This window comes from Anomaloglossus baeobatrachus, chromosome 2 (assembly GCF_048569485.1).
Source record: "Anomaloglossus baeobatrachus isolate aAnoBae1 chromosome 2, aAnoBae1.hap1, whole genome shotgun sequence".
NCBI classification, from domain to species: Eukaryota; Metazoa; Chordata; class Amphibia; order Anura; family Aromobatidae; genus Anomaloglossus; species Anomaloglossus baeobatrachus.
Window position 1 is genome coordinate 399915715 of NC_134354.1, and position 26388 is coordinate 399942102.

At 47.7% G+C, this 26388-nt stretch overlaps 2 protein-coding genes across 2 annotated transcripts in view; both read right to left on the bottom strand.

Moving 5' to 3' along the window:
• The window catches only part of RCAN3 (RCAN family member 3), a 31744-nt gene extending 24026 nt beyond the window's left edge, over nucleotides 1-7718 (bottom strand). The window contains exon 1 of the mRNA XM_075336089.1: nucleotides 7633-7718. The gene's annotated coding sequence lies outside the window, so the exon portion shown is untranslated. The remainder of the gene's footprint in view (nucleotides 1-7632) is intronic.
• An 11954-nt stretch (nucleotides 7719-19672) lies between these two features.
• Nucleotides 19673-26388, bottom strand: part of LOC142289799 (NIPA-like protein 3) — a 74703-nt gene continuing 67987 nt past the window's right edge. The window contains exons 7-8 of the mRNA XM_075333730.1: nucleotides 21305-21461; nucleotides 19673-19691 (exon numbers count right to left, since the gene is read on the bottom strand). Coding sequence (XP_075189845.1) covers nucleotides 19673-19691; nucleotides 21305-21461 — 176 coding nt within the window. The remainder of the gene's footprint in view (nucleotides 19692-21304; nucleotides 21462-26388) is intronic.

Genomic DNA, 26388 nt, shown 5'->3' on the forward strand with positions numbered 1-26388 from the left:
GGCAATGCCATGCTTGAAAGCAGTGGGGAAATCTCTGCCAGGTACACTAACAAGCAACACCACTTCCTCCTCCGGACCAGTAGGGGGAGCGCATAACCTGTGTTGAAGGGAGCCTCTCTGGACATACTGACCTGGAGGAGGGATTAGGGAGCAACAGGAAGTGAGATCTCAGAACAGGAGTACACAGCAAAGAGAATGGTCGCTGTCTGAAAGCTGCTACCTAGCTCTCCAGGACAAAGCGCATTGAGCGGGACACCAGCGTCCCAGGCTACTGGGTGCTAACAGCACAGTAGTAACGCCGGAGGGCAGAAGAGTTCACTTCTTCTGGCCCACCCAAAATCCGGAGGCGAAGTCGCAAGAAAGAGCCAGGAGTCACTGCTACAGAGTGGGCTCCAGCACTGGCTTACGCTACCCATTAGACGGAGGACATAAATACACATAGAAGAGGGACGCTGTGCGGCTTCAGGCCACAGCGACCTACACCTGCGCACAAAAGGAGACTTACAAGTACCAGGCAGAGAGAAATTCCCCTGCTGCTTCCAGGCTGACCAGACCGCTAGCTCCTAGACCACACCAACTACTAGTAAAAGGTAAAAAGAAACTCCAACCTGTGTCGTCCAGTGCTTGCCGTTGCCCTCAGCGATGCACCCCCAATGCATTGTTCGATTCAAGCATCAGCATATCCCTGGGGCCTATCTTCTCCTGCGGGAAGGAAAACCATCCTAGCTGCAGTGACATCTGCCCCAGAGGACAGCAACAGCAGCGGCGGCTATTACCTGGCCGCTTACCGCAGGTGGCGTCACAATCCTAATAGACTTTCCTAACCTCCAACTATTACCTTTATCCTCCCTACCACCGGAACCGGGCCAGGCCACCCCATGACAACGCAGAGAATCTGCACCCTTGGCCCAGCAACGAGTAGGTTAAAACACTTGCCCCGTGGGGCACTACATTTGGCATCATGAACAGGATATTTGTGCCTGCGACAAACGGGTACTTTGTGCCATTATGAACTGTGTGAAATGTACTTGTTTGAAAGCAGCACCCGCCATTGCTGTGCAGTGCGGGAAAAAAGAGGCGCGAAGAGAAAGCCCGCCGCCAAAGCCGTTACGAGTTAACCCCCGCTTCCCCAAATAAGTTATGAACCTAGCTGAGGTTCACCAAGGGGGAGGGAAGATGTCTAATCCAGGCGGGAACCTAGCTGCCATGACCACCGCAGCAATGGTGATGCCACTTTTCATGCCTTATACACCGGGAGCGACATGGCTGCCGCAGTATTCCGGGCAGTTGAATGACTTGAGTGACTTCCATGAGAGACTGTGATTTGTTTGCTGTGTACTCCCTTGCTGAGAGTCAGAGGGCAAGGGTCCTGCTTGGTCAGCTAATGGTGAGGCCCAGCGGGAGGCCAAGACTTGGCCTGAGACTGATAAAGGAACTGTAGAGCAAGTTATGGCGCAGCTGAGGACCGCCTTTGATACTCGCACGGTCGCAGAGCTAAAAGTACAATTCTTTGGATGCAAGCAAGGGGTGCAAGACAGTATACGGGACTGCGCTTTGAACTTCCAGGAGGCGCTGAGGGCTGTGAGGCAAGCGGATCCTGGAGGTGTGAGTGAAGGACATCGGCAGCTGACTGAGCAGTTTATCGGGGGGGGGCCTCTTGTCTCCTGATCACTGGACCCAGCTGCGCATTCTGGCCCTGCAGACCCCTGACTTGGACTTTGACAATTTAAAGGCCGGGCCCTCCGGGTGTTGCAAGACACAGCTTCAGGTGTTACAACTGCTTCACGACTGCCTGCCGTCACATTCCCGGGAGGAGGCACCTCCCACCCTGACCATGTGGAGGCAGATGCCCAGAGCCTGGGAAGAGGTTCTTCTGCAGACCTGAGGCTCCAGGTCCACGAACTAACTAAAAATGTTGCCAGCCTAACCAAAGCTGTACAAGTGCTGCAGATGACCCCGCAGCTAGTGAACATCGGGTTGCCCATCTACCCGGCGATACTCCCAGGCATCGTAGGGGAAAACACCTTGGCCGGAGACAGACCAGTGATCGCTGTGACTCTGCTGGGCGACCGATTTGCCGCCGCTGTAGCAAGGCAGGGCACTATACTCAGGACGGTCTCTGGAGTCTACGGTCCCCAGAACCAGGAGCCAGCCCTCGGGACCGAAAAGGACTGACTCCTCTAACTGGCGGGACAAGTATGTGGGAGGCCGGCCGGTCCTACTGATCATGCTGGACGGCATTCCCATGAACGCTCTCCTGGATACTGGGTCTCAGGTGACCACAATACCACATATTCTTTACCACAGGTACTGGGCTGATGCTGATTTGACCCACGGCCCAGATATGGACCTGTCTATCATTGCCATTAATTACCACTTACCCTTATTTAGATTGCCAGTAATGGACAACCCATGCCACAGATGGGTTATAAAGAGGTAACTATCAAGCTGGGGTGGGTGGAGTTAAAAGTGCAGGGGATGATAGTGGTGGACGTTGATCGCCGGACGTGCACTCAAATGGTAACCATCCGCACAAATGTAATTGAAAATGCTTTTTCTGAAGTGATTGTTTGGTTGCAGCAGGTGGCCGAAACTGCCAGCGTCGGGCAGCAGAAGGCGTTGCAAAAAGAGATCAGGGCCCTGATGCAAAAACAACAGGTTGAGCGCGGGGGGGGGGGGAATTGGTAATGTTAGGGTGAGTGACTCCTTACCGATCTTAGTTCCCTCTAGGAGTGAAATAATGATTTGGTGTAGAGCGGCAGTGGGCCCCCGGGGTAGAGATTACCAGGCCCTCGTGGAACCCGTGTATTCAGGGGACAGACCCAATATCCTGACAGCCCGGGGAATAGTTGAAGTGCATCAGGGGAAAGTGCCCATCCGAATTCTGAATTTCGGAGAGGAGGAGGTTAAATTGCCCCGGTCTGCCACTGTCGCCACACTACTCACTGTTGGCAATAACGCCATCGAAGCTGCGGAACCCTTGGTCCCGTCCGGCCCAGAGGGAGGAAGTGAGGAAGACCTACGGGGGGATTGGTACCAACAGCTGCACATTGGTACAGATTCCACCCAACCCTATGAAATACAAGGAGCCTACCGGGTCGTACAAGAGTATGAGAGAGTCTTTAGTAAACACACTTTAGACTATGGGAAAGTGAAAGGGGTTCGCCACCAAATTCCCACCAGGGACCACTCTCCCATTAAAGAAAGATACCGTCCCGTTCCCCCTGCTCACTATCAGCGGGCAAAGGAAATGCTGTGGGAAATAAAGGAGGCTGGGGTGATCAGGGATAGCTGTAGTCCCTGGGCTGCTCCACTGATTCTGGTCAAAAAGAAGGATGGTACAATGAGGATGTGTGTGGACTATAGACAGGTAAATCGTATCACCCACAATGATGCTTACCTGTTGCCTAGGATAGAGGAGTTCCTGGCTGCCTTAAAATCTGCTAACTACTTCTCTACCCTAGATCTTGCCAGCGGTTACTGGCAGGTTCCCTTGGCTGAAGAAGACAAAGAGAAGACCGCATTTACCATGCCTATGGGTCTCTGTGAATTTAATTGTATGCCGTCTGGACTTTATAAGGCACCGGGAACATTACAGAGGCTGATGGAGTGTTGCCTGGGCCACATGAATTTTGAAACTATCCTACTATATCTAGATGATGTGATTGTGTATTCGAAGTCATATGAGGATCATCTACAACACCTGGCGGAAGTGTTTTAAGACCTGTCTGGGTTTGGTCTCAAGGTTAAACCATCCAAATGCCATTTACTGAAGCCAAAAGTCCAGTATCTGTGACACCTGGTGAGCGCTGAAGAGTGGCCCCCGAGATCCAGAGAAGGTTACCGCCATCAGGGACTGGCCAAGACCAACCTACATTAAAGAAGTGCGGCAGTTCCTCGGCCTGGTGAGCTACTACCGGCAGTTTATAAGAGAGTTCACCAGTATAGTGTCGCCCCTGCAAGATCTCATGGTAGGCCAAGCCAAACGACGGGGACCTCCATTTGAGTGGACTGAACAGCAGGAAAAGTCCTTTGTCTAGCTGAAAAGGGCGCTCACCGGAGAAGAGATACTCGCCTACCCGGACTACGGACAACCCTTCATCCTTTATACGAATGCCAGTAATGTGGGCCTGGGAGCTGTGCTGTCCCAGGTACAAGGGGGCCGAGAGAAGGTGATAGCCTATGAAGCTTCGACCCACTGAGCGGAATCCAGGAAATTATAATTCCTTCAAGTTGGAATTCTTAGCTGTGGTTAGGGCAGTCACTGAACAGTAATACACAGCAAAGAGAACGGTCGCTGTCTGAGAGCTGCTACCCAGCTTTTTAGAACCGAGCGCATTGAGCAGGACACTGGCGTCCCAGGCTACTGGGTGCTAACAGTCCAGTAGTAACGCCGGAGGGCAGAAGAGTTCACTTCTTCTGGCCCACCCAAAATCCGGAGGCGAAGTGGCAAGAAAGAGCCAGGAGTCACTGCTACAGAGTGTGAACTGGGTGCAAAAAACCTAAAAAAACATCACTATGGGGAGATAAGGTATGCACACCAGTGACTATGTAAGGGGAATACATGGAATAGCAGAAACTGCTGTGTGAATACTGACTTGAAAAATCCAATAGCTATGTGTAAGAGTGAAAATGTGAAAAATGGAATCTGCATTACTGCCATGAACATATGAATCAAGAGAAATTTAGCTACTGAATTGATCAATGCAATAGAGCCCCAACACTACGCCAAAGTATTTCTCTACGTTGGGGTCCCTAGCTTGTTCATGGCAGTAATGCAGATTCCATTTTTCACATTTTCACTCTTACATATAGCTATTGGATTTTTCAAGTCAGTATTCACACAGCAGTTTCTGCTATTCCATGTATTCCCCTTACATAGTCACTGGTGTGCATACCTTATCTCCCCATAGTGATGTTTTTTTAGGTTTTTTGCACCCAGTTCAGACTTAGAATGGTGTTCCAAACGTTATTCGTTATTGTTAGTAGTTTTTCGTTTGTGAACCCTCCCCACCACACCTATTGCCAATCCATATCATACGCATAAATAGCCTGGGTCTCAGCTTCCCATACACGGTAAGTTTTTTAACTGCATGAGAGGACACACACAAGCTAGGGACCCCAACGTAGAGAAATACTTTGGCGTAGTGTTGGGGCTCTTGCATTGATCAATTCAGTAGCTACATTTCTCTTGATTCATATGTTCATGGCAGTAATGCAGATTCCATTTTTCACATTTTCACTTTTACACATAGCTATTGGATTTTTCAAGTCAGTAGTCACACAGCAGTTTCTGCTATTCCATGTATTCCCCTTACATAGTCACTGGTGTGCATACCTTATCTCCCCATACTGCTACAGAGTGGGCTCCAACACCGGCTCACGCTACCCGTCAGACGGAGGACATAAATACACATAGAAGAGGGACGCTGTGCGGTTTCAGGCCACAGTGATCTACACCTGCGCACAACAGGAGACTTACAAGTACCAGGCAAATAGAAATTCCCCTGCTGCTTCCAGGCTGACCAGACCGCTAGCTCCTGGAAGACACCAACTACTAGTAAAAGGTAAAAAGAAACTACAACCTGTGTCATCCAGTGCTTGCCGTCGACCTCAGCCCTGTACCCCCAACGTATTGTTCCATTCAAATATCTGCACATCCCTGGGGCCTAGCTTCTCCTGCGGGAAGGAAAACCATCCTAGCTGCAGTGACATCTTCCCCAGAGGACAGCAACAGCAGCGGCGGCTATTACCTGGCCGCTTACCGCAGGTGGCGTCACAATCCTAATAGACTTTCCTAACCTCCAGCTACTATCTCCATCCTCCCTACCACCCTCCAATCCTCCTTCCTGTACGCCTCAGGGCAATGAAACCAGGCCAGGCCACCCCGTGACAACGCAGAGGATCTGCACCCCCGGCCCGGCAACAAGTAGGTTAAAACACCTGTCCCGTGGGGCGCTACACATCACTGAAAAGAACAAGGTGTAGTACTGTAAAATACACAGTGAATTACTGACAAGTACACACTTTACTACTGACAAGTACACGGTGAATTACTGGCAAGCACACGGTGTATACCTGACAAGCACGCGGTGTATACCTGACAAGCACGCGGTGTATACCTGACAAGCACGCGGTGTACACCTGACAAGCACGCGGTGTACACCTGACAAGCACGCGGTGTACACCTGACAAGCACGCGGTGTACACCTGACAAGCACGCGGTGTATACCTGACAAGCACGCGGTGTATACCTGACAAGCACGCGGTGTATAGCTGACAAGCACGCGGTGTATTACTGAAGAGTGCACGCGGTGTATCACTGACAAGCACACCGTGTATTACTAACAGGTACATAGTGTATGACCGACAGGTACAAGGTGTATCACTGACAAGCACGTGGTGTATTACTGACAAGTTAACTGTGTATGACTGAAAGGTACACAATGTATTACTGACAAGCACGCGTTGCATTTCTGACAAGTACATGGTGTATGACTGACAGGAACGCGGTGTATTACAGACAAGCACGTGGTGTATTACTGACATGAACGCAGTGTATTACTGACAAGTACATGGTGTATGACTGACAAGCACGCGGTATATTACTGACAAGCAGACGGTGTATCACTGACAGGAACGTGGTGTATTACTGACAAGCACGCGGTATATTACTGACAAGCACACAGTGCATCACTGAAAGGTACACGGAGTATGACTGACAAGCACGCGGTGTATTACTGACAAGCCTGTGGTGTATGACTGACAGGTACACGGTGTATCACTGACAGGAACGTTGTGTATTACTGACAAGCACGCGGTGTATTACTGACAAGCACGCGGTGTATTACTGACAAGTAAACGGTGTATTACTGACAAGCACGCGGTGTATTACTGACAAGTAAACGGTGTATTACTGACAAGCACGCGGTGAATGACTGACAAGCACGGGGTGTATGACTGACAAGTACACGGTGTATTACTGACAGGTACACGGTGTATTACTGACAAGTACACGGTGTATTACTGACAGGTACACGGTGTATTACTGACAGGTACACGGTGTATTACTGACAAGCACGTGGTGTATGACTGACAAGCACACGGTGTATTACTGACAAGCACACGGTGTATTACTGACAAGCACGCGGTGTATTACTGACAAGCACGCGGTGAATGACTGACAAGCACGCGGTGTATGACTGACAAGCACGCGGTGTATGACTGACAGGTACACGGTGTATCACTGACAATTTCACCTGTTGCTTCACAAACAGTAACTATGCAGCTCCAGCCTAGATCCGTATAACACAGGATGTATGTGCTGCATTGCTCTTCTTTTCATGTCAGAATCTACTAAATGTTGTGAAATTCTGTAATTCAATAGAACATATCTGACAAGGCAATGAGATGAAAGCCACGAGATGTACAGTCATCCGGATACACTGTACATATCCTAGGGGTGTCTGCAGCAGCGGCATCATCCCATGCAGAGCCGCCCTCCCCCATACTCAGCTGTACATGTAACAGTTGGTACATCAGGCCACACGAGCGCACCAGCACTGCAGCACATCGTGCGCCATCACCAGTCACGACAATGACCTTGTCACCCGCCCCATGCGATACAGTTACCTGATAACCCAACACCTGCAGTCCCGCCCCTCGCACTTCATCCCCCAGCTGCGTCCTCTGGCTGCACACTGACAGCTGTCAAACGACCGCACGAGTGACAGGTCCAGTAACCAATGAAAACCATCACTGAACACTCCTTAGCCAATCACAGCAGCCGTCAACTTACAGGCGAAACGCCAATATCTGAGTTTTATAAGCTCTCTTGTTAGATTGATTACTATTGGCGCTTTCTAATAGTTCTCAGGATTGGCTGTACTACTGTCTCTTGCATGTAGATTGGCTGCTGGAAGTCGTCTAACCTGTGATTGGAGGAGACTCCGCTGTTGTCATTGCTCCAGGATATGCAGCAGATCTTATTCATGTACTGGAGGAGCAGGGGAAGTAGTGAGACTTTACAGGATTTGCCCCGGAACTATCACTCTATAGATCGGAATAAATGCAACTACAATAGGGACCTGGGTAAATACAGACGTGAGAACATAACATGGATGCGTGTCAGGTGGTAGAGGAGAGCTGTGAGAACTGCACATAGGGCGCTCTGCTTCATATGGTCTGCTCAGACTGCACTGCTACCCAGGAAACAAGCTTCTGTCACCATCATGTGCAATGCTGATCTACTCACCTCCCCTACATACTGTACACTCACTATACACTAACCCCACAACCCCTATATACTATACACTAACCCCACAACTCCTATATACTATACACTAACCCCTATATACTATACACTAACCCCACAACTCCTATATACTATACACTAACCCCACAACCCCATATACTATACACTAACCCCTGTATGCTATACATGTATCTACCCTATATACTATACACTAACCCCACAACCCCTATATACTATACACTAACCCCACAACCCCATATACTATACACTAACCCCACAACTCCTATATACTATACACTAACCCCTATATACTATACACTAACCCCACAACCCCATATACTATACACTAACCCCTGTATGCTATACATGTATCTACCCTATATACTATACACTAACCCCACAACCCCTATATACTATACACTAACCCCACAACTCCTATATACTATACACTAACCCCTATATACTATACACTAACCCCACAACTCCTATATACTATACACTAACCCCACAACCCCATATACTATACACTAACCCCTGTATGCTATACATGTATCTACCCTATATACTATACACTAACCCCACAACCCCTATATACTATACACTAACCCCACAACCCCATATACTATACACTAACCCCACAACTCCTATATACTATACACTAACCCCTATATACTATACACTAACCCCACAACCCCATATACTATACACTAACCCCTGTATGCTATACATGTATCTACCCTATATACTATACACTAACCCCACAACCCCTATATACTATACACTAACCCCACAACCCCATATACTATACACTAACCCCACAACTCCTATATACTATACACTAACCCCTATATACTATACACTAACCCCACAACCCCTATATACTATACACTAACCCCACAACCCCTATATACTATACACTAACCCCACAACCCCATATACTATACACTAACCCCACAACTCCTATATACTATACACTAACCCCTATATACTATACACTAACCCCACAACCCCTATATACTATACACTAACCCCACAACCCCTATATACTATACACTAACCCCACAACCCCATATACTATACACTAACCCCACAACTCCTATATACTATACACTAACCCCATATACTATACACCAACCCCACAACCCTTATATACTATACATTTACCTACCCTATATACTATACACTAACCCCACAACCCCATATACTATACACTAACCCCACAACTCCTATATACTATACACTAACCCCTATATACTATACACTAACCCCACAACTCCTATATACTATACACTAACCCCACAACCCTTATATACTATACACTAACCCCTATATACTATACATTTACCTACGCTATATACTATACACTAACCCCACAACCCCATATACTATACACTAACCCCACAACTCCTATATACTATACACTAACCCCACAACTCCTATATACTATACACTAACCCCACAACCCCATATACTATACACTAACCCCACAACTCCTATATACTATACACTAACCCCTATATACTATACATTTACCTACCCTATATACTATACACTAACCCCACAACTCCTATATACTATACACTAACCCCACAACTCCTATATACTATACACTAACCCCACAACCCCATATACTATACACTAACCCCACAACTCCTATATACTATACACTAACCCCTATATACTATACATTTACCTACCCTATATACTATACACTAACCCCACAACTTCTATATACTATACACTAACCCCACAATTCCTATATACTATACACTAACCCCTATATACTATACATTTTCCTACCCTATATACTATACACTAACCCCACAACCCCATATACTATACACTAACCCCACAACTCCTATATACTATACACTAACCCCACAACTCCTATATACTATACACTAACCCCTATATACTATACATTTACCTACCCTATATACTATACACTAACCCCACAACCCCATATACTATACACTAACCACACAACTCCTATATACTATACACTAACCCCTATATACTATACATTTACCTACCCTATATACTATACATTAACCCCACAACCCCATATACTATACACTAACCCCACAACTCCTATATACTATACACTAACCCCACAACCCCTATATACTATACACTAACCCCACAACCCCTATATACTATACACTAATCCCTATATACTGTACATTTACCTACCCTATATACTATACACTAACCCCACAACTCCTATATACTATACACTAACCCCTATATACTATATACTAACCCCACAACTCCTATATACTATACACTAACCCCTATATACTATACATTTACCTCCCCTACATACTGTACACTCACTATACACCAACACCACAACCCCTATATACTATACACTAACCCCTATATACTATATACTAACCCCACAACTCCAATATACTATACACTAACCCCTATATACTATACATTTTCCTACCCTATATACTATACATTAACCCCACAATCCCATATACTATACACTAACCCCACAACCCCTATATACTATACACTAATCCCACAACTGCTATATACTATACACTAACCCCTATATACTATACATTTACCTACCCTATATACTATACACTAACCCCACAACTCCTATATACTATACACTAACCCCTATATACTATACATTTACCTACCCTATATACTATACACTAACCCCACATACTATACACTAACCCCACAACCCCTATATACTATACACTAATCCCTATATACTGTACATTTACCTACCCTATATACTATACACTAACCCCACAACTCCTATATACTATACACTAACCCCTATATACTATACATTTACCTATGCTATATACTATACACTAACCCCCACAACCCCATATACTATACACTAACCCCTATATACTATACATTTACCTCCCCTACATACTGTACACTCACTATACACCAACACCACAACCCCTATATACTATACACTAACCCCTATATACTATATACTAACCCCACAACTCCTATATACTATACACTAACCCCTATATACTATACATTTTCCTACCCTATATACTATACACTAACCCCACAACTCCTATATACTATACACTAACCCCTATATACTATACATTTACCTACGCTATATACTATACACTAACCCCCACAACCCCATATACTATACACTAACCCCACAACTCCTATATACTATACACTAACCCCACAACTGCTATATACTATACACTAACCCCTATATACTATACATTTACCTACCCTATATACTATACACTAACCCCACAACTCCTATATACTATACACTAACCCCACAATTATATATTATACACTAACCCCCATATACTATACACTTTCCCCACAACTATATATTATACACTAACCCCTATGTACTATACACTTACCCCACAACTATATTTTATACACTAACCCCTATATACTATACACTTACCTACCCTATATACTTATACACTAACCCCACAACCCCTATATACTATACACTAACCCCTATATACAAAATCCCACCACTCCTATATACTACACACTAACCTCACAACTCCTATATACTATACACTAACCCCTATATACTATACACCAACCCCACAACCCCTATATACTATACACTTACCTCCCCTATGTACTATACATTTAAGTCCCCTCCCATATATACTGTACACTCACCTTTCCACCCCTATATACTAACCCCTATATATTATACACCAACCCCACCACCCCTATATACTATACATTTACCTCCCCTATATACTATACACTTAACTCCCCTACATACTGTGCATTCACCTCACCACCCCTATATACTATACAACCCCACAACCACTAAATACTATACACTTAACTCTCCTACCCTACATACTGTACACTCACGTCCCCTCCTCTACATATTACTACACACCTCTCCCCCTATCTAATATATAAAGCTGTGTGTGTGTGTGTGTGTGTGTGTGTGTGTGTGTGTGTGTATGTCCGCTAAAGGAATCTGCACCGTTGCATTTACAATCACGAAATTTTGCACAGACACTATGTGAACCAGGGAACGTCATAGACTATGTTTTGCTGGGAAAATTTAACCCCGCGCTTTACAGTTACTCTCCAAAAAAAACTGCCTACATTAAAGTGAATAGGAGCCTGGAACAACTGGTTATTAATAGCAGCTGTGAATGGTTGCTATAGGAACAAAAGACAGTCACAGTATAAGAAGCTTATGTGTGAGGTAATATGATGTCGGTGGGGAGACAGAGAGACAGAAAGAGACAGACAGACAGACAGACATAAGCACAGACAGAGACTGACAGGGAAAGAGACAGAGAGACACAGACAGTCAAAGAGACAGACAGTGGCAGGCAGATAGGGAAAGAGATAGACAGAGAGGGAAAAGAGACAGACGGGAAAGAGACAGAGGGGGAAAAGAGACAGAGGTGGAAGAGACAGACTGGGAAAGAGATATAGAGGGGGCAAAGAGACAGAGGGGGCAAAGAGACAGAGGAGGAAAAGAGACAGAGGGGGAAAAAGACAGAGTGGGAAAGAGACAGAGAGGGAAAAGAGACAGAGGGAGAAAAGAAAGAGAAAAGAGACAGACACAGAGAGACTGTTACAGAGACAGACAGAGAGATAGACACAGACAGACAGATATGGTAGAGACTGACACACAGAAAGACAGGCAAAGAGACAGACACACAGACAGACACACAGACAGAAAGAGATAGACAGACAGACAGACTGGGAGAGACAAAGAGACAGTTACTATCCTGGGCAACGCCCGTGTACTACAGCTAGTATACTATAAAATCACCTTTACCTTTCCTACAAGTTATACACTAACCTGACCACACCTACAGTGGGGAAAAAAGTATTTAGTCCGCCACCAATTGTGCAAGATCTCCCACTTAAAAAGATGAGAGAGGCTGGTAATTGACAGCATAGGTAGACCACAACTATGAGAGACAAAATGAGAAAATCACCTTCTCTAATTTGGCAAATTTTTTTTTAGAAAATTATGGTGAAAAATAAGTATTTGGTCAATAACAAAAGCTCATCTTAATATTTTGTTATATATCCTTTGCTGGCAATGACAGAGGTCAAACATTTTCTGTAAGTCTTCTCAAGGTTGGCACACACGGTTGGTGGTAGGTTGGCCCATTCTTCCATGCACATCTCCTCTAGAGCATGTTTTGGGCCTGTCACTGGGCCTGTCTTTTTAAGTGGGAGAACTTGCACAATTGGTGGCTGACTAAATACTTTTTTCCCCACTGTATATACTATACACAAGTACCCTGCCACACACACTGCACGCTGACCTTTCCACCTCTATATACTATCACTAAGGGGTAAGTGTATATCTATGAGCTGTCATTAATCCCTTATATTACCCCTATAGCCACCACACCAGGGCAATCGAGATGAGGCAGGTAAAGTGGTGATATTGTTGAGGAGTGTGTGTGTGTGTGTGTTGGCAGATATCAGAGAGCAGCCGTGTGTACATTTGTGGTCGGCGCAGTGATTTCAGTGAATTGGCCGTGTATAAAAGTATGTGTATTGATAGAAGAGAGCAGCAGCATACACCCTTGTGGATGGCGCAGTGACAATAGTAAATTGGCCACATTTATACACATTTATACATTTATTAGCCACATTTATGAATGTGTGTATTGGCAGATAACAGAGAGCAACAGCATAGAACTGTGGTTGGTGCAGTGTGTGTATGAGTGTTTGTGTGTGTATTGGCAGATAACAGTGATCAGTAGTGCGCACCCTTGAGGTCGTTGCAATGACATCAGTGAATTGGCTGCACGTATCAGTGTGTATATGAAAGTGTGTGTGTATGTATTGGCAGATAACAGAGCAGCATCGCGCACCTTTGTGGTTGGTGCAGTGACGGCAGCAAATTTGCGGCGTATACGAGTGTGTGTGTTTGTACAGTACAGACCAAAAGTTTGGACACACCTTCTCATTCAATGAGTTTTCTTTATTTTCATGACTCTGAAAATTGTAGATTCACATTGAAGGCATCAAAACTATGAATTAAAACATCTGGAATTAAATACTTAAAGTGTGAAACAACTGAAAATATGTCTTATATTATAGGTTCTTCAAAAGTAGCCACCTTTTGCTTTGATTATTACTTTGTACACTCTTGGCATTCTCTTGATGAGCTTCAAGAGGTAGTCACCAGAAATGGTATTCCAACAGTCTTGAAGGAGTTCCCAGAGATGCTTAGCACTTGTTGGCCCTTTTGCCTTCACTCTGCGGTCCAGCTCACCCCAAACCATCTTGATTGGCTTCAGGTCTGGTGACTGTGGAGACCAGGTCATCTAGCGTAGCACCCAATCACTCTCCTTCTTAGTCAAATAGCCCTTACACAGCCTGGAGGTGTGTTTGGGGTCATTGTCCTGTTGAAAAATAAATGATGGTCCAACTAAACGCAAACCGGATGGAATAGCACGCCGCTGCAAGATTCTGTGGTAGGCATGCTGGTTCTGTATGCCTTCAATTTTGAATAAATCCCCACCAGTGTCACCAGCAAAGCACCCCCACACCATCACACCTCCTCCTCCATGCTTCACGGTGGGAACCAGCCATGTAAAGTCCATCCGTTCACCTTTTCTACAAAGACACGGTGGTTGGATCCAAAGATCTCAAATTTGGACTCATCAGACCAAAGCACAGATTTCCTCTGGTCTAATGTCCATTCCTTATGTTCTTTAGCCTAAACAAGTCTCTTCTGCTTGTTGCCTGTCCTTAGCAGTGGTTTCCTAGCAGCTATTTTACCATGAAGGCATGCTGCACAAAGTCTTCTCTTAACAGTTGTTCTAGAGATGAGAAGGTGTGTCCAAACTTTTAGTCTGCACTGTATGTATATGAGTGAGTGTATTGGCGGATAGTAGAAGGCAGCAGCGTGCACCCTTGTGGTTGGTGCAGTGATGGCAGTGGATTGGTTGCATATATGAGTGTGTATTGGCAGATAACAGAGCAGCAGCGCAGCAAATTGGCTGCGTATACAAGTGTGTGTATATGAGTATGTGTGTGTATGAGTGAGTGTATTGGCAGAGAATAGAGAACAGCAACGTGCACCCTTGTGGTCGGCACAGTGATGTCAGTGAATTGGCTGCATATATGATTGTGTGTGTATATAAGTGTATATGTGTATTGGCAGATAACAGAGAGCAGCAGCACACACCCTTGTGGTTGGTGCAGTGACGGCAGTGGATTGGCCGCATATATGAGTCTGTATTGGCAGATAACAGAGCAGCACCGTGCTCCTTTGTGGTCTGTGCAATGACTTCTGAGACCTCGGCCGGCCCCCGCACTGCTGTACCTGTTTCAGCAGCTCCTCCACCTCTTGCTGAATGGGCATCCTGCTCCGAGATTTCATTATTATTGATTATCTATATATATAATTGCCTTATTCTGTCTGTCTGTCTGTCATGCTCCAAAATTGTGTCACGGTGACAGTGTCACCGTGACATGTCCTTACGGTGACACAAAGCTGATTGGCCGCTGGGTTCGCCATGGCCCCGCCCCCCCACACGGATTGGCCTCTCGCCCCGGTTGCGCCCCCACACGGATTGGCCAGCCGCTCGCCCAGGCTCTCCCCCTTTCCCCCCCCACTCCCCCCCCTTTCCCCCCTCACCAACGGGAGCCCACATCAGCGTACGCCGCCGCCGTATGCTGGTGTTGGCTCCCGTGCGAGCGGGGGACGTGTTGCGCTGGTAACCATGCTTGCATAGTTACCAGTAAATCAAGGTCCTGCAGCGGCGCGACTTCCACACGCACAAACATAACAGCACACACACACGCATACACACACATCAGATCGCACTCACTCTCACACACACCTCACACACACCTCACACACACATCGCATCCACATACTCACAGCATCCGGCGATATCGCTTGCTTCTCGGCCTCGATACTGTGCTGTTGTGATCTTCCAGGACCTGACGGAGGATCACATGGCCAGAGGCATGTGGTATGTCCGGATGTTGTGAGTATCAGCGCGTATGTGCGATATCGTCAGTGTCTGTGTGTGTGAGTGTATGCGATCGGGTGTGTGTGAGTGTATGCGATCGGGTGTGTGTGAGTGTATGCGATCGGGTGTGTGTGAGTGGATGCGATCGGGTGTGTGTGAGTGGATGCGATCGGGTGTGTGTGAGTGGATGCGATCGGGTGTGTGTGAGTGGATGCGATCGGGTGTGTGTGAGTGGATGCGAGGGGCTGAGGCTGGGGACAGAGAGGGGCTGAGGCTGGGGACAGAGAGGGGCTGAGGCTGGGGACAGAGAGGGGCCGAGGCTGGGGACAGAGAGGGGCCGAGGCTGGGGACAGAGAGGGGCCGAGGCTGGGGACAGAGAGGGGCCGAGGCTGGGGACAGAGAGGGGCCGAGGCTGGGGACAGAGAGGGGCTGAGGCTGGGGACAGAGAGGGGCTGAGGCTGGGGACAGAGAGGGGCTGAGGCTGGGGACAGAGAGGGGCTGAGGCTGGGGACAGAGAGGGGCTGAGGCTGGGGACAGAAGGCTGATGCTGCGGGTAGAGAGGCTGATGCTGGTGCAGCATGGGGGATGGAGCACAATGGGGGGTGCGCAGCATGAGGGATGGAGCACGTTTGGGAGTGCGCAGCATGGGGAATGGAGCACGTTTGGGAGTGCGCAGCATGGCGGATGGAGCACGTTTGGGAGTGCGCAGCATGGCGGATGGAGCACGTTTGGGAGTGCGCAGCATGGCGGATGGAGCACGTTTGGGAGTGCGCAGCATGGCGGATGGAGCACGTTTGGGAGTGCGCAGCATGGCGGATGGAGCACGTTTGGGAGTGCGCAGCATGGCGGATGGAGCACGTTTGGGAGTGCGCAGCATGGCGGATGGAGCACGTTTGGGAGTGCACAGCATGGCGGATGGAGAACGTTTGGGAGTGCGCAGCATGGCGGATGGAGCACGTTTGGGAGTGCGCAGCATGGCGGATGGAGCACGTTTGGGAGTGCGCAGCATGGCGGATGGAGCACGTTTGGGAGTGCGCAGCATGGCGGATGGAGCACGTTTGGGAGTGCGCAGCATGGCGGATGGAGCACGTTTGGGAGTGCGCAGCATGGCGGATGGAGCACGTTTGGGAGTGCGCAGCATGGCGGATGGAGCACGTTTGGGAGTGCGCAGCATGGCGGATGGAGCACGTTTGGGAGTGTGCAGCATGGCGGATGGAGCACGTTTGGGAGTGCGCAGCATGGCGGATGGAGCACGTTTGGGAGTGCGAAGCATGGCGGATGGAGCACGTTTGGGAGTGCGCAGCCTGGCGGATGGAGCACGTTTGGGAGTGCGCAGCATGGCGGATGGTGCACGTTTGGGAGTGCGCAGCATGGCGGATGGTGCACGTTTGGGAGTGCGCAGCATGGCGGATGGTGCACGTTTGGGAGTGCGCAGCATGGCGGATGGTGCACGTTTGGGAGTGCGCAGCATGGCGGATGGAGCACGATGGGAAGTGCGCAGCATGGGAGATGGAGCACGATGGGGAGTGCGCTGCATGGGGGATGGAGCACAATGGGAAGTGCACACCTCCCCCCAACACACACGCGCGCACTGCACAACACACCACACACACCACACACACACACACACTGGGAACCACAAACAACTGCCCTACACAGACACCTACACACACAGACAACGCTGCACACACACAACACCCAACACACAAACACCGCGGCACACACAAATATACGCACATACCGCACAACACACACATTGCACAAAACATACCTCCCCCCAAAACACACCACACACACACAAACCGCGCAACACACAACGCTGCAGACACACAGCGCTCCACAAACAACGCAACACACATACAACACCGCTCTCACCCCCGTCACACCCAGACAACACCCAGAACATGTACAGCGCCTACACAAACACTTGGTAACTACACACAACATATATATATATATATATATATATATATATATATATATATATATAACAAAAATCATACATGAACTACACAATACGTAAATTCTAGAATACCCGATGCGTAGAATCGGGCCACCTTCTAGTCTTTGATAATGGTCTAGTTGTCCATAGTAACCAGATCAGAGCTCAGCTTTCACTACCTCAGCAGCTTAGTTCTGCAGTAGTATAGAGGCGTGGCCTGTGACTGATTGGGGAGGTCTCTTGTGCACTGCTGAAGCCAATCAGTAGCTGGGAGGTGTCCTCTTGGCATGACGGAATGTCAGGTTCAGCATTATACAGTATAGTGAATAATGTCATTTATTTTCTTATTGCCCAGTCCAGTATTCTGCGTATTTTATGTTTGGCTATGCCCAGAGCGCCATCTATTGTTCATTTAGTTAATGCTTTGTGCTTTGCCGTTAGATAATATTTGGCCATGTGCTCATGACGTCATGCATGGTATGACACGGGCTATGAAAGCGTTCCGGGAATCTCCGTGGTGGCATGTGTTACCACAGCACACACCATATTCTATTATACAGTATTGCAGAGAGTGCGTTCATTGGATGCTGGCAGTATAAGGATGGCCTCTGCATGTCTAACAGGTTTCACACTTAAGGGGTTATTGGTGTCCAATTACATTATATGCACACTAGTGATGCCCTCTTCTACTACGTTGCCATTTGTATTTTTGCTTCTACAATACAGAGCCAGTCTTGTACCATTACTGTCTCCCCCTGCTGTTGGACACCATTTTGCACTGTGATGTATGCTTTTATCTTGCTGTAGATATTTTTTTATATCTATTTTAATACTCAGTCTACAGAATGATTTGTGGTTTTCCTCTTATGTACATTATTTGCCTGTTCCAGCTTGCTCATTTATCTAGGAGGCTGCATGGCACAATGAAATGCATAATATATAGAGTAGGACCCCTCTATTGAGATGTGCCGTGAAGTGGCAGGGGTGGCTCAAAGAATTGATCAATTATTTGCTAAAAATCTCATTTTGTATTATAGTACATTTGGAATAAATCTGTGAATTTACACTTATTTGATGCACGCCTCTCTCAGATCGTGCTGGCTCCCCCCGCCTTGCTCATTACTCCGTCTATTCCGTTTGTCACCTCTTTTGGTTACGTGACCTTATAATCTATTTACGGTATTTTGAGGTTTAGTTACGCTGCTGTCCACCTTTGATTAATGTTTAGATTAAAATCGGACCCAAAGTAGTGTCAGAGTGGAGTGTTAACCGACTGATGCAGCCAATTACTGAACACTGATCGGCTGCAGCATTGATGATCCATCCAAGAAGTCGACAGAATCGTTTCTGGATTGGATACAACATGGCCACAGTATAGTATATGAGTAACCACTGATTGACTGATGCGGTGCCTTACCTGTTGCCCCATGGGCCAGTCCAACCTGCAATGTATGACAATACTACAAGAAGCATCTAATCAGCATAAAATATTCTTTATTATTCATTTTATCACTTAACACCTTTTAATCTTATACAAAAAAAAAAGAAAAGAAAACATAAATTAAACGTCTACTTAATTCAGTTTTATACATGAATCTTGTCAAAAGTAGTTAAGACACCATTATTGGAAGCAGTCCACCGAGGTAGAGCCAAAAACGGAAAAACTTTGCCACCGACACACCGCTTCCAATGTGCAAAATACAAAGAAGCTAGTTATCTGACTTAATGGTTGGACTTCTGTAGAAACAAAAAGGCTTCCTTTCCATTTTGTCCAGTCTTTTTGTAATTAAGTCTATTCACTCTTATTGTGTTCTAAGACCTTATAAGCTTGTGTGTCGCCCTGGGCAAGCCAGGGGACACAGGTCACAACACCACCACACCCCACACTCCAGGTAGGCACATCTGCTAACCACAAATCCTTGTTGCCTTCCTCCAGAGGTTGATGATGCACACCAGGGGGTGGGCCAGGCGGTTGGCTCCGCCCACCAAGGAGCTCACAGCACTGGAGGCAGGAAGTAACCAGGCAGATAGCCCAGGCAGGGCAAGAAAGAAGAGCTCAGGGAGAGCTTGAGTGAGGAGTCCAGTGAGGGACATGAGAGAGTGAACAGCAGATAGCCCCGGGCAGGGGACGAGTGAAGTCTAGCTGAGGGCTAGAGTAAACAGAGAAGTGAAAGTGGTGAAAGTAGAGAAGTGTAAAGGAGAGAAGCAAGTAAAGTGACAGAAGGAAAGAAAGCCTGAGAGCCCAGCTTTGTGTAGGGCCAGAACAGCAAGGTCAGCGACGGCGGTGACTGTTTGGAGGGAGACCGTTTGGAAGTTCCTGGAAGGACCCCGTTGGCTGTGTGCCCGGTGGTCTGGAGCAGTGTTCAGAAGGACAGTCAGCACCAGGGCAGGGGCCTCTCGGACCCCGGCAAGGCTAGGAGTCACCAGATTTGCCAAATCCGTCAGTGACGGGGACGCAGCTCCCCCAGCAACCAAGTCCCGAGTGAAGGCAATAGCCCGACCATTACCGGGGAGACACCGCCACCGCCAGGGCACCAGTTTCCCCAGGGCCAGCGCCTGCGGGCAAAGTGTAGAGCTCCTCCGGCCCAGATTGCAGTCGGGGAGCGGGTAACCGGAGGGAATCCACCGCTACCATCAAACAACACAGGTGCAAGGAAGAGAAACGTCACCGTCACCTACCGGGAGTGCAGGTGCAGCCGTCTGTGGGACCGTCCTACCAGCCGTTGGTTTACCGTACAAACTGTGTCCGTGTGTCAGGCTGAGTGAGTACCATAGTGCCGCAAGGCACAGCGCTGCCCCCGCGTCCCTGCGCCCTCCAGGCCCTACACTTCACATCTCATCACCGGGCCCCGGGATCACCAGCCCCTACCCACGGAGGGGCAATACAACACCTGGCTGCTCCGCATCACCATCCCCGGGACCCCCACACTGAGCAGCGGTGGTGCAATCACCACAACCGTGGGTGGCGTCACGAACTATAACAATCCCCACACCCAACAAACACCCCCTTTCACTCACGGGCGAGGAGTGTCGCTCGAGAAACCCCGGGATCCGGCCCACCGCTCGAGCCACCACTGAGCAGCTGCCGGACCCGAGCAGAAGGGGTGAGCGCGGTGTGCTGACACCCTCCTCCCCGCCCACGACACTTGTGCTGCGGATGCTTCTTCTGATACGACAGGGAGAGTAGCCGGTGTGTAGATTTCTGACAAACTGTCATTGCTCTGTAGCGCTCCATAGGAAAAGGAGCTTCTGAAATCAGGTTGGACTGTGCTGCCATTATCGTGCATGCTGATCACCCCTGCAGCAAAGAATTACACATTAGATATCATTGATCATGACCCGTTCCACAGTTACCGGCACGAGAGCCCTCTCTCTAAAGGCCCCGTTACACGCTACGATATATCGGGCGATATGTCGTCGGGGGTCACGGATTCCGTGACGCACATCTGGCATCGTTTGACATATTGTAGCGTGTGACAGCTACGAGCGACTGTTAACGAGCAAAAATACTCACCTTATCGTTGCTCGCTGACATGTCGTTCATTTTCAAAATATCGGTCACATTCCTGGATGCAGGTTGTTCGTCATTCCTGAGGCGGCACACATCGCGTCCTGTGACACCTCGGAAACGAACACAGCTTACCTGTGTCCTGCCGGCAATGCGGAAGGAAGGAGGTGGGCGGGATGTTACGTCCCGCTCATCTCCGCTTCTATTGGGTGGCCGCTGTGACGCCGAACGTCCCTCCCCCTTCAGGAAGAGGATGTTCGCCGCCCACAGCGAGGTCGTTCCTGAGGTAAGTACGTTTGACAGGGGTGACCAACTTTGTGCGACACGGGCAACAAATTGCCCGTGATGCACAAACGATGGGGGTGGGTGTGATCGCACATGCGATCGCACGATAAATCGACGCGTGTAACGGGGCCTTAAGGGTGTGCTTACACTCAAGCCTTTCTGCAGAGTATCTGAAAGCAAAAAAACCTCTCCAAAATAATACTCAAAAACTTGGGAGATTTCGCTCCAAAGCCTCAGCAAATAACGTAGACAGACATTGAGGATATTATGTTCATGTAGAGTTTTCTGCAAGAATGCTGTAGCAGATTCTGCTTCAAAATTCACAAATACAGCTTCAAATACTCTTCAATCTTCCAATGAAATGGGAAATGCTCAGAAAAGATTGTGAAAAACCATCAGCACCATAGGAATTTTTTTTTTTTTTTTTTACTGAAATCAATAAGAAGCTTCTTCAGAGAGAATGTTAAAGGGGTGTTTCACTACTCTGCAATAGTGGTCACATCCCTGTAAAACTGATAGAGATGGCTTTTTCTAAATACCTTGCTCAGCCAATTCTGCCTCTAAGCGGCGCTATTGCAGTCCACTCATGTCCATGGAGTGACCTCCAGGCTCAGTGACCCCTGAGATCTGGTAAGGTCACACCAACATCCAGTTGACCTGACATCACCGGGCCTGGCCCCAGTCTCCCTGGGCTGTGGGTGGTGTTTCACCGCTCGTCACAGCCCAGCATGGTGTGCGCTCTCTCCTTCGCTGCAGAGCGCCACAAGCAGGAGCGATGCTGGGCTGTGAAGAGTGGCGAAACTCTGCCTACAGCCCTGTCGCTCAGGAAAACTGGGGCTCAGTGATGTCAGGTCAACTGGAAGCAATATTACTGGATCTCAGAGTTCACGGAGCCGGGGGGGTTGACTTCATTGGAATGAGCGGACCGCAGAATTGGCTGAACAAGGTAGTTTTTACAAAAAGACTTCCCTATGAGTTTTACAGAGATGTGGTCACTATTGCAGAGTAGTGAACCGCCTCTTTAAGCATATTGTTAACGTGAATTTTGGAGCACAATCCGCTCCAACATCTTCCTTGTAAATGTACTAACTAAAGCTTACAGCAAGTTACCCTGCCGGGATCAACAATAGCTTTGATTTTGGTGGTGCATAAGTTGTAATTGTCATTGGGGGTGTACCGACATTCAGATGGCCATGTTGCACATATGTGTAGTATCCGTTGTTTTTCACAGATACAGCACGTGCCTGTTGGAAGCTATTGTGCCGATCACATGTCCATGTTTTTTCACGGACAGCGAGTCCATACAACGCTTACAAAGACAGGTCTGTTATTTTCTGGTATCTTGGATGAAAATGACCAATACAAGTTTATGAAAAACCAGATGCAACACACAGATGACATCTTTGTTTTTTTATGGTGATTAAATAAAAAATTGTGCTGGATCTCATCACCTTATTCCTGCTTCACAGTACCATCATTGTGCTGTCCATATTTAACATTGCAAACAATAGGGGAAACTTTGCAATTTATTTATCCATCTGTGAAAAACACTGATGACAGAAGGATGGTAAAAATGAACACTTATTACACAATACCATTGTTTCACGTTTGTGCTCAAACACAGATGTGTGAATGACCCTTAGCTGCATTTTACATATGAATATATTTAGGTCCCTTTTGGATCTGTACTCCTTAGGACATCCTTGCGATTTCTTATAGCATATCCACCTATAACTACACATATACCATATTTTTTGGACTAGAAGACGCACATGACTATAAGATGCACCCATGCTTGGACAAAAGAAAATAGGGAAAATACTTTAATATTATAACTTCTCTGGTAATGTAAAGATGTGGAGGTGGTAATGTTGGTGCTCTACGGTAGAAGAGGGGGAGTAATGAATTATTCAAAATTGATAGAAGTATACAACCCCTGGCAAAAATTATGGAATCACCTGGTTCTGAGGATGTTCATTCAGTTGTTTACTTTTGTTTAACAAAAAAAAAAAAGCAATTCACAGACATTGCACAAAACTAAAGTAATTTCAAATGGCAACTTTCTGGCTTTAAGAAACACAAAAAAAAAAATCATGAAAAATAATGTGCTAGCCAGTAACGGTTACTTTTCAAGACCAAACAGGGGGAAAAAATTATGGAATCACCCTCTAAATTTTCATTCCCAAAACTAACTCCTTCATCAAATAAGATCTTCTCATTAGTCTGCATCTAAAAAAGGAGTGATCACACAGATCTGTTGCACCAAGTGGACTAACATGAATCATGGCTGCAACAGGAGAGATGTCAATTGAAACAAAGGAGAGGATTACCAAACTCTTAAAAGAGGGTAAACCATCACACAATGTTGCAAAAGAGGTTAGTTGTTCACATTCAGCTGTGTCTAAAATCTGGACCAAAAACAAACAACATGGGAAGGTTAAAAGGCAAACATACAGGTAGATCAAGGAAGACTTCAAAGCGTCAAGACAGGAAACTTAACGCAATAGGTCTCCAAAACAGGAAATGCACAACAAAACAAATGAGGAATGAATGGGAGGAAACTGGAGTCAATGTCTATGACCTAACTGTAAGAAACCACCTAAAGGAAATGGGATTTACATACAGAAAAGCTAAACAATAAAAAGTTGACTGCCTGGAGAGAACATGTAAATTTCAACAGTCATTGATGATATGGGGCTGCATGTCAGGTAAAGGCACTGTGGAGATGGCTGTCATTGCATCTTCAATAAATGCCCAATTTTACATTGAAATTTTGGACACTTTTCTTATTTCATAAATTGAAAGGATGTTTGAAATAATTTATCAAGATGGTAATGCATCGTTCCATAGTGCAAAAACTGAAAACATTCCTTAAAAGAATACACATAAGGTCAATGTCATGGCCTGCAAATAGTCCGGATCTCAATCCAATTGAAAATCTTTGGTGGAAGTTGAAGAAAATGGTCCATGACAAGCTGCAAACCTGCAAAGCTGATCTGGCAACAACAATCAGAGAAAGTTTGAGCCAGATTGATGAAGAGTACAGTTTGTCACCTATTAAGTCTATGCAGGGGCGTAACGATCGCGGTCGCAGAGGTCGCCACTGCGACCGGGCCCGCAGGGTTATAGGGGCCCGGCAGCCGCTCTGCAGAGCCGGCTGCCGGGCCCCTATGTGTAGTGCCACTATGTAGTGGCCGACTGCGCGACCGTTAGGGGGCCGGCCTGTGAGTCAGGGGGGCCCAGTGTCTGCAGGGGGGCAGAGGGGCCCCTGACCTGGAGAGGCCACCAGGCGTTCCTGACCTGCTGCAGAGGAGATGTGCTCCTGCACGGCAGACGGAAACCATCCCTACTAGGACCTGCGATGATGTCACGCCCATGTGACTGTGTGGGAGGAGACACAGGATGCCGGGGAGAAAGCAGGAGAAGATACTTCGAACACATGAGTGGTAATGAGAAAAGAGGGGACATGAGGGGAGGGGATGCAGGGTGAGTGGGATATGAGGGCTGCAGACTGTGAGAGAAGCATGTGAAGAATGCAGAGTGTTTGAGAGGGGTAAGTTGGGGTACGGGCAGGGTGAGATATGTGGGTCAGGGTGTGTGTGTGATATGGGGGTGCAGGCTGTATAGGGAGCAGGGTGTGTGACATATGGGGGCAGGGGCATAACTACCTCAGTCGCAGGGGTCAGAAGGAGCTGAGAGGTACTTGTTTTTTTATTTTGCTGGCTGCATGACACATATAGGCCCGGGGAAGCTGCCTGCATGATACATGGAGGCCCTGGTGGGGCTGACTGGCAGGCTGCATTACACATGGAGGCCCTGGGGGGGCTGGCTGCATGACACATGGAGGCCCTGGGGGGGCTGGCTGCATGACACCTGGGGGGGCTGGCTGCATGACACATGGAGGCCCTGGGGGGGCTGGCTGCATGACACACGGAGGTCCTGGGGGGGCTGGCTGCATGACACCTGGGGGGGGCTGGCTGCATGACACATGGAGGCCCTGGGGGGGCTGGCTGCATGACACATGGAGGCCCTGGGGGGGCTGGCTGCATGACACATGGAGACCCTGGGGGGGCTGGCTGCATGACACATAGAGGCCCTGGGGGGGGGGCTGGCTGAATGACGCATAGAGGCCCTGGGGGGGCTGGCTGCATGACGCATAGAGGCCCTGGGGGGGCTGGCTGCATGACACATATAGGCCCGGGGGAAGCTGGCTGCATTACACATGGAGGCCCTGGTGGGGCTGGCTGCATGACACCTGGTGGGGCTGGCTGCATGACACATGGAGGCCCTGGTGGGACTGGCTGCATAATACATGGAGGCCTGGGGGTGCTGGCTGCATGATACATGGAGGTCTATGGGACTGCATAATAAACATGAAGGACACCTTACACATAGACTATAGCAGCGCATTATACATGGAGGTCTATGGGGC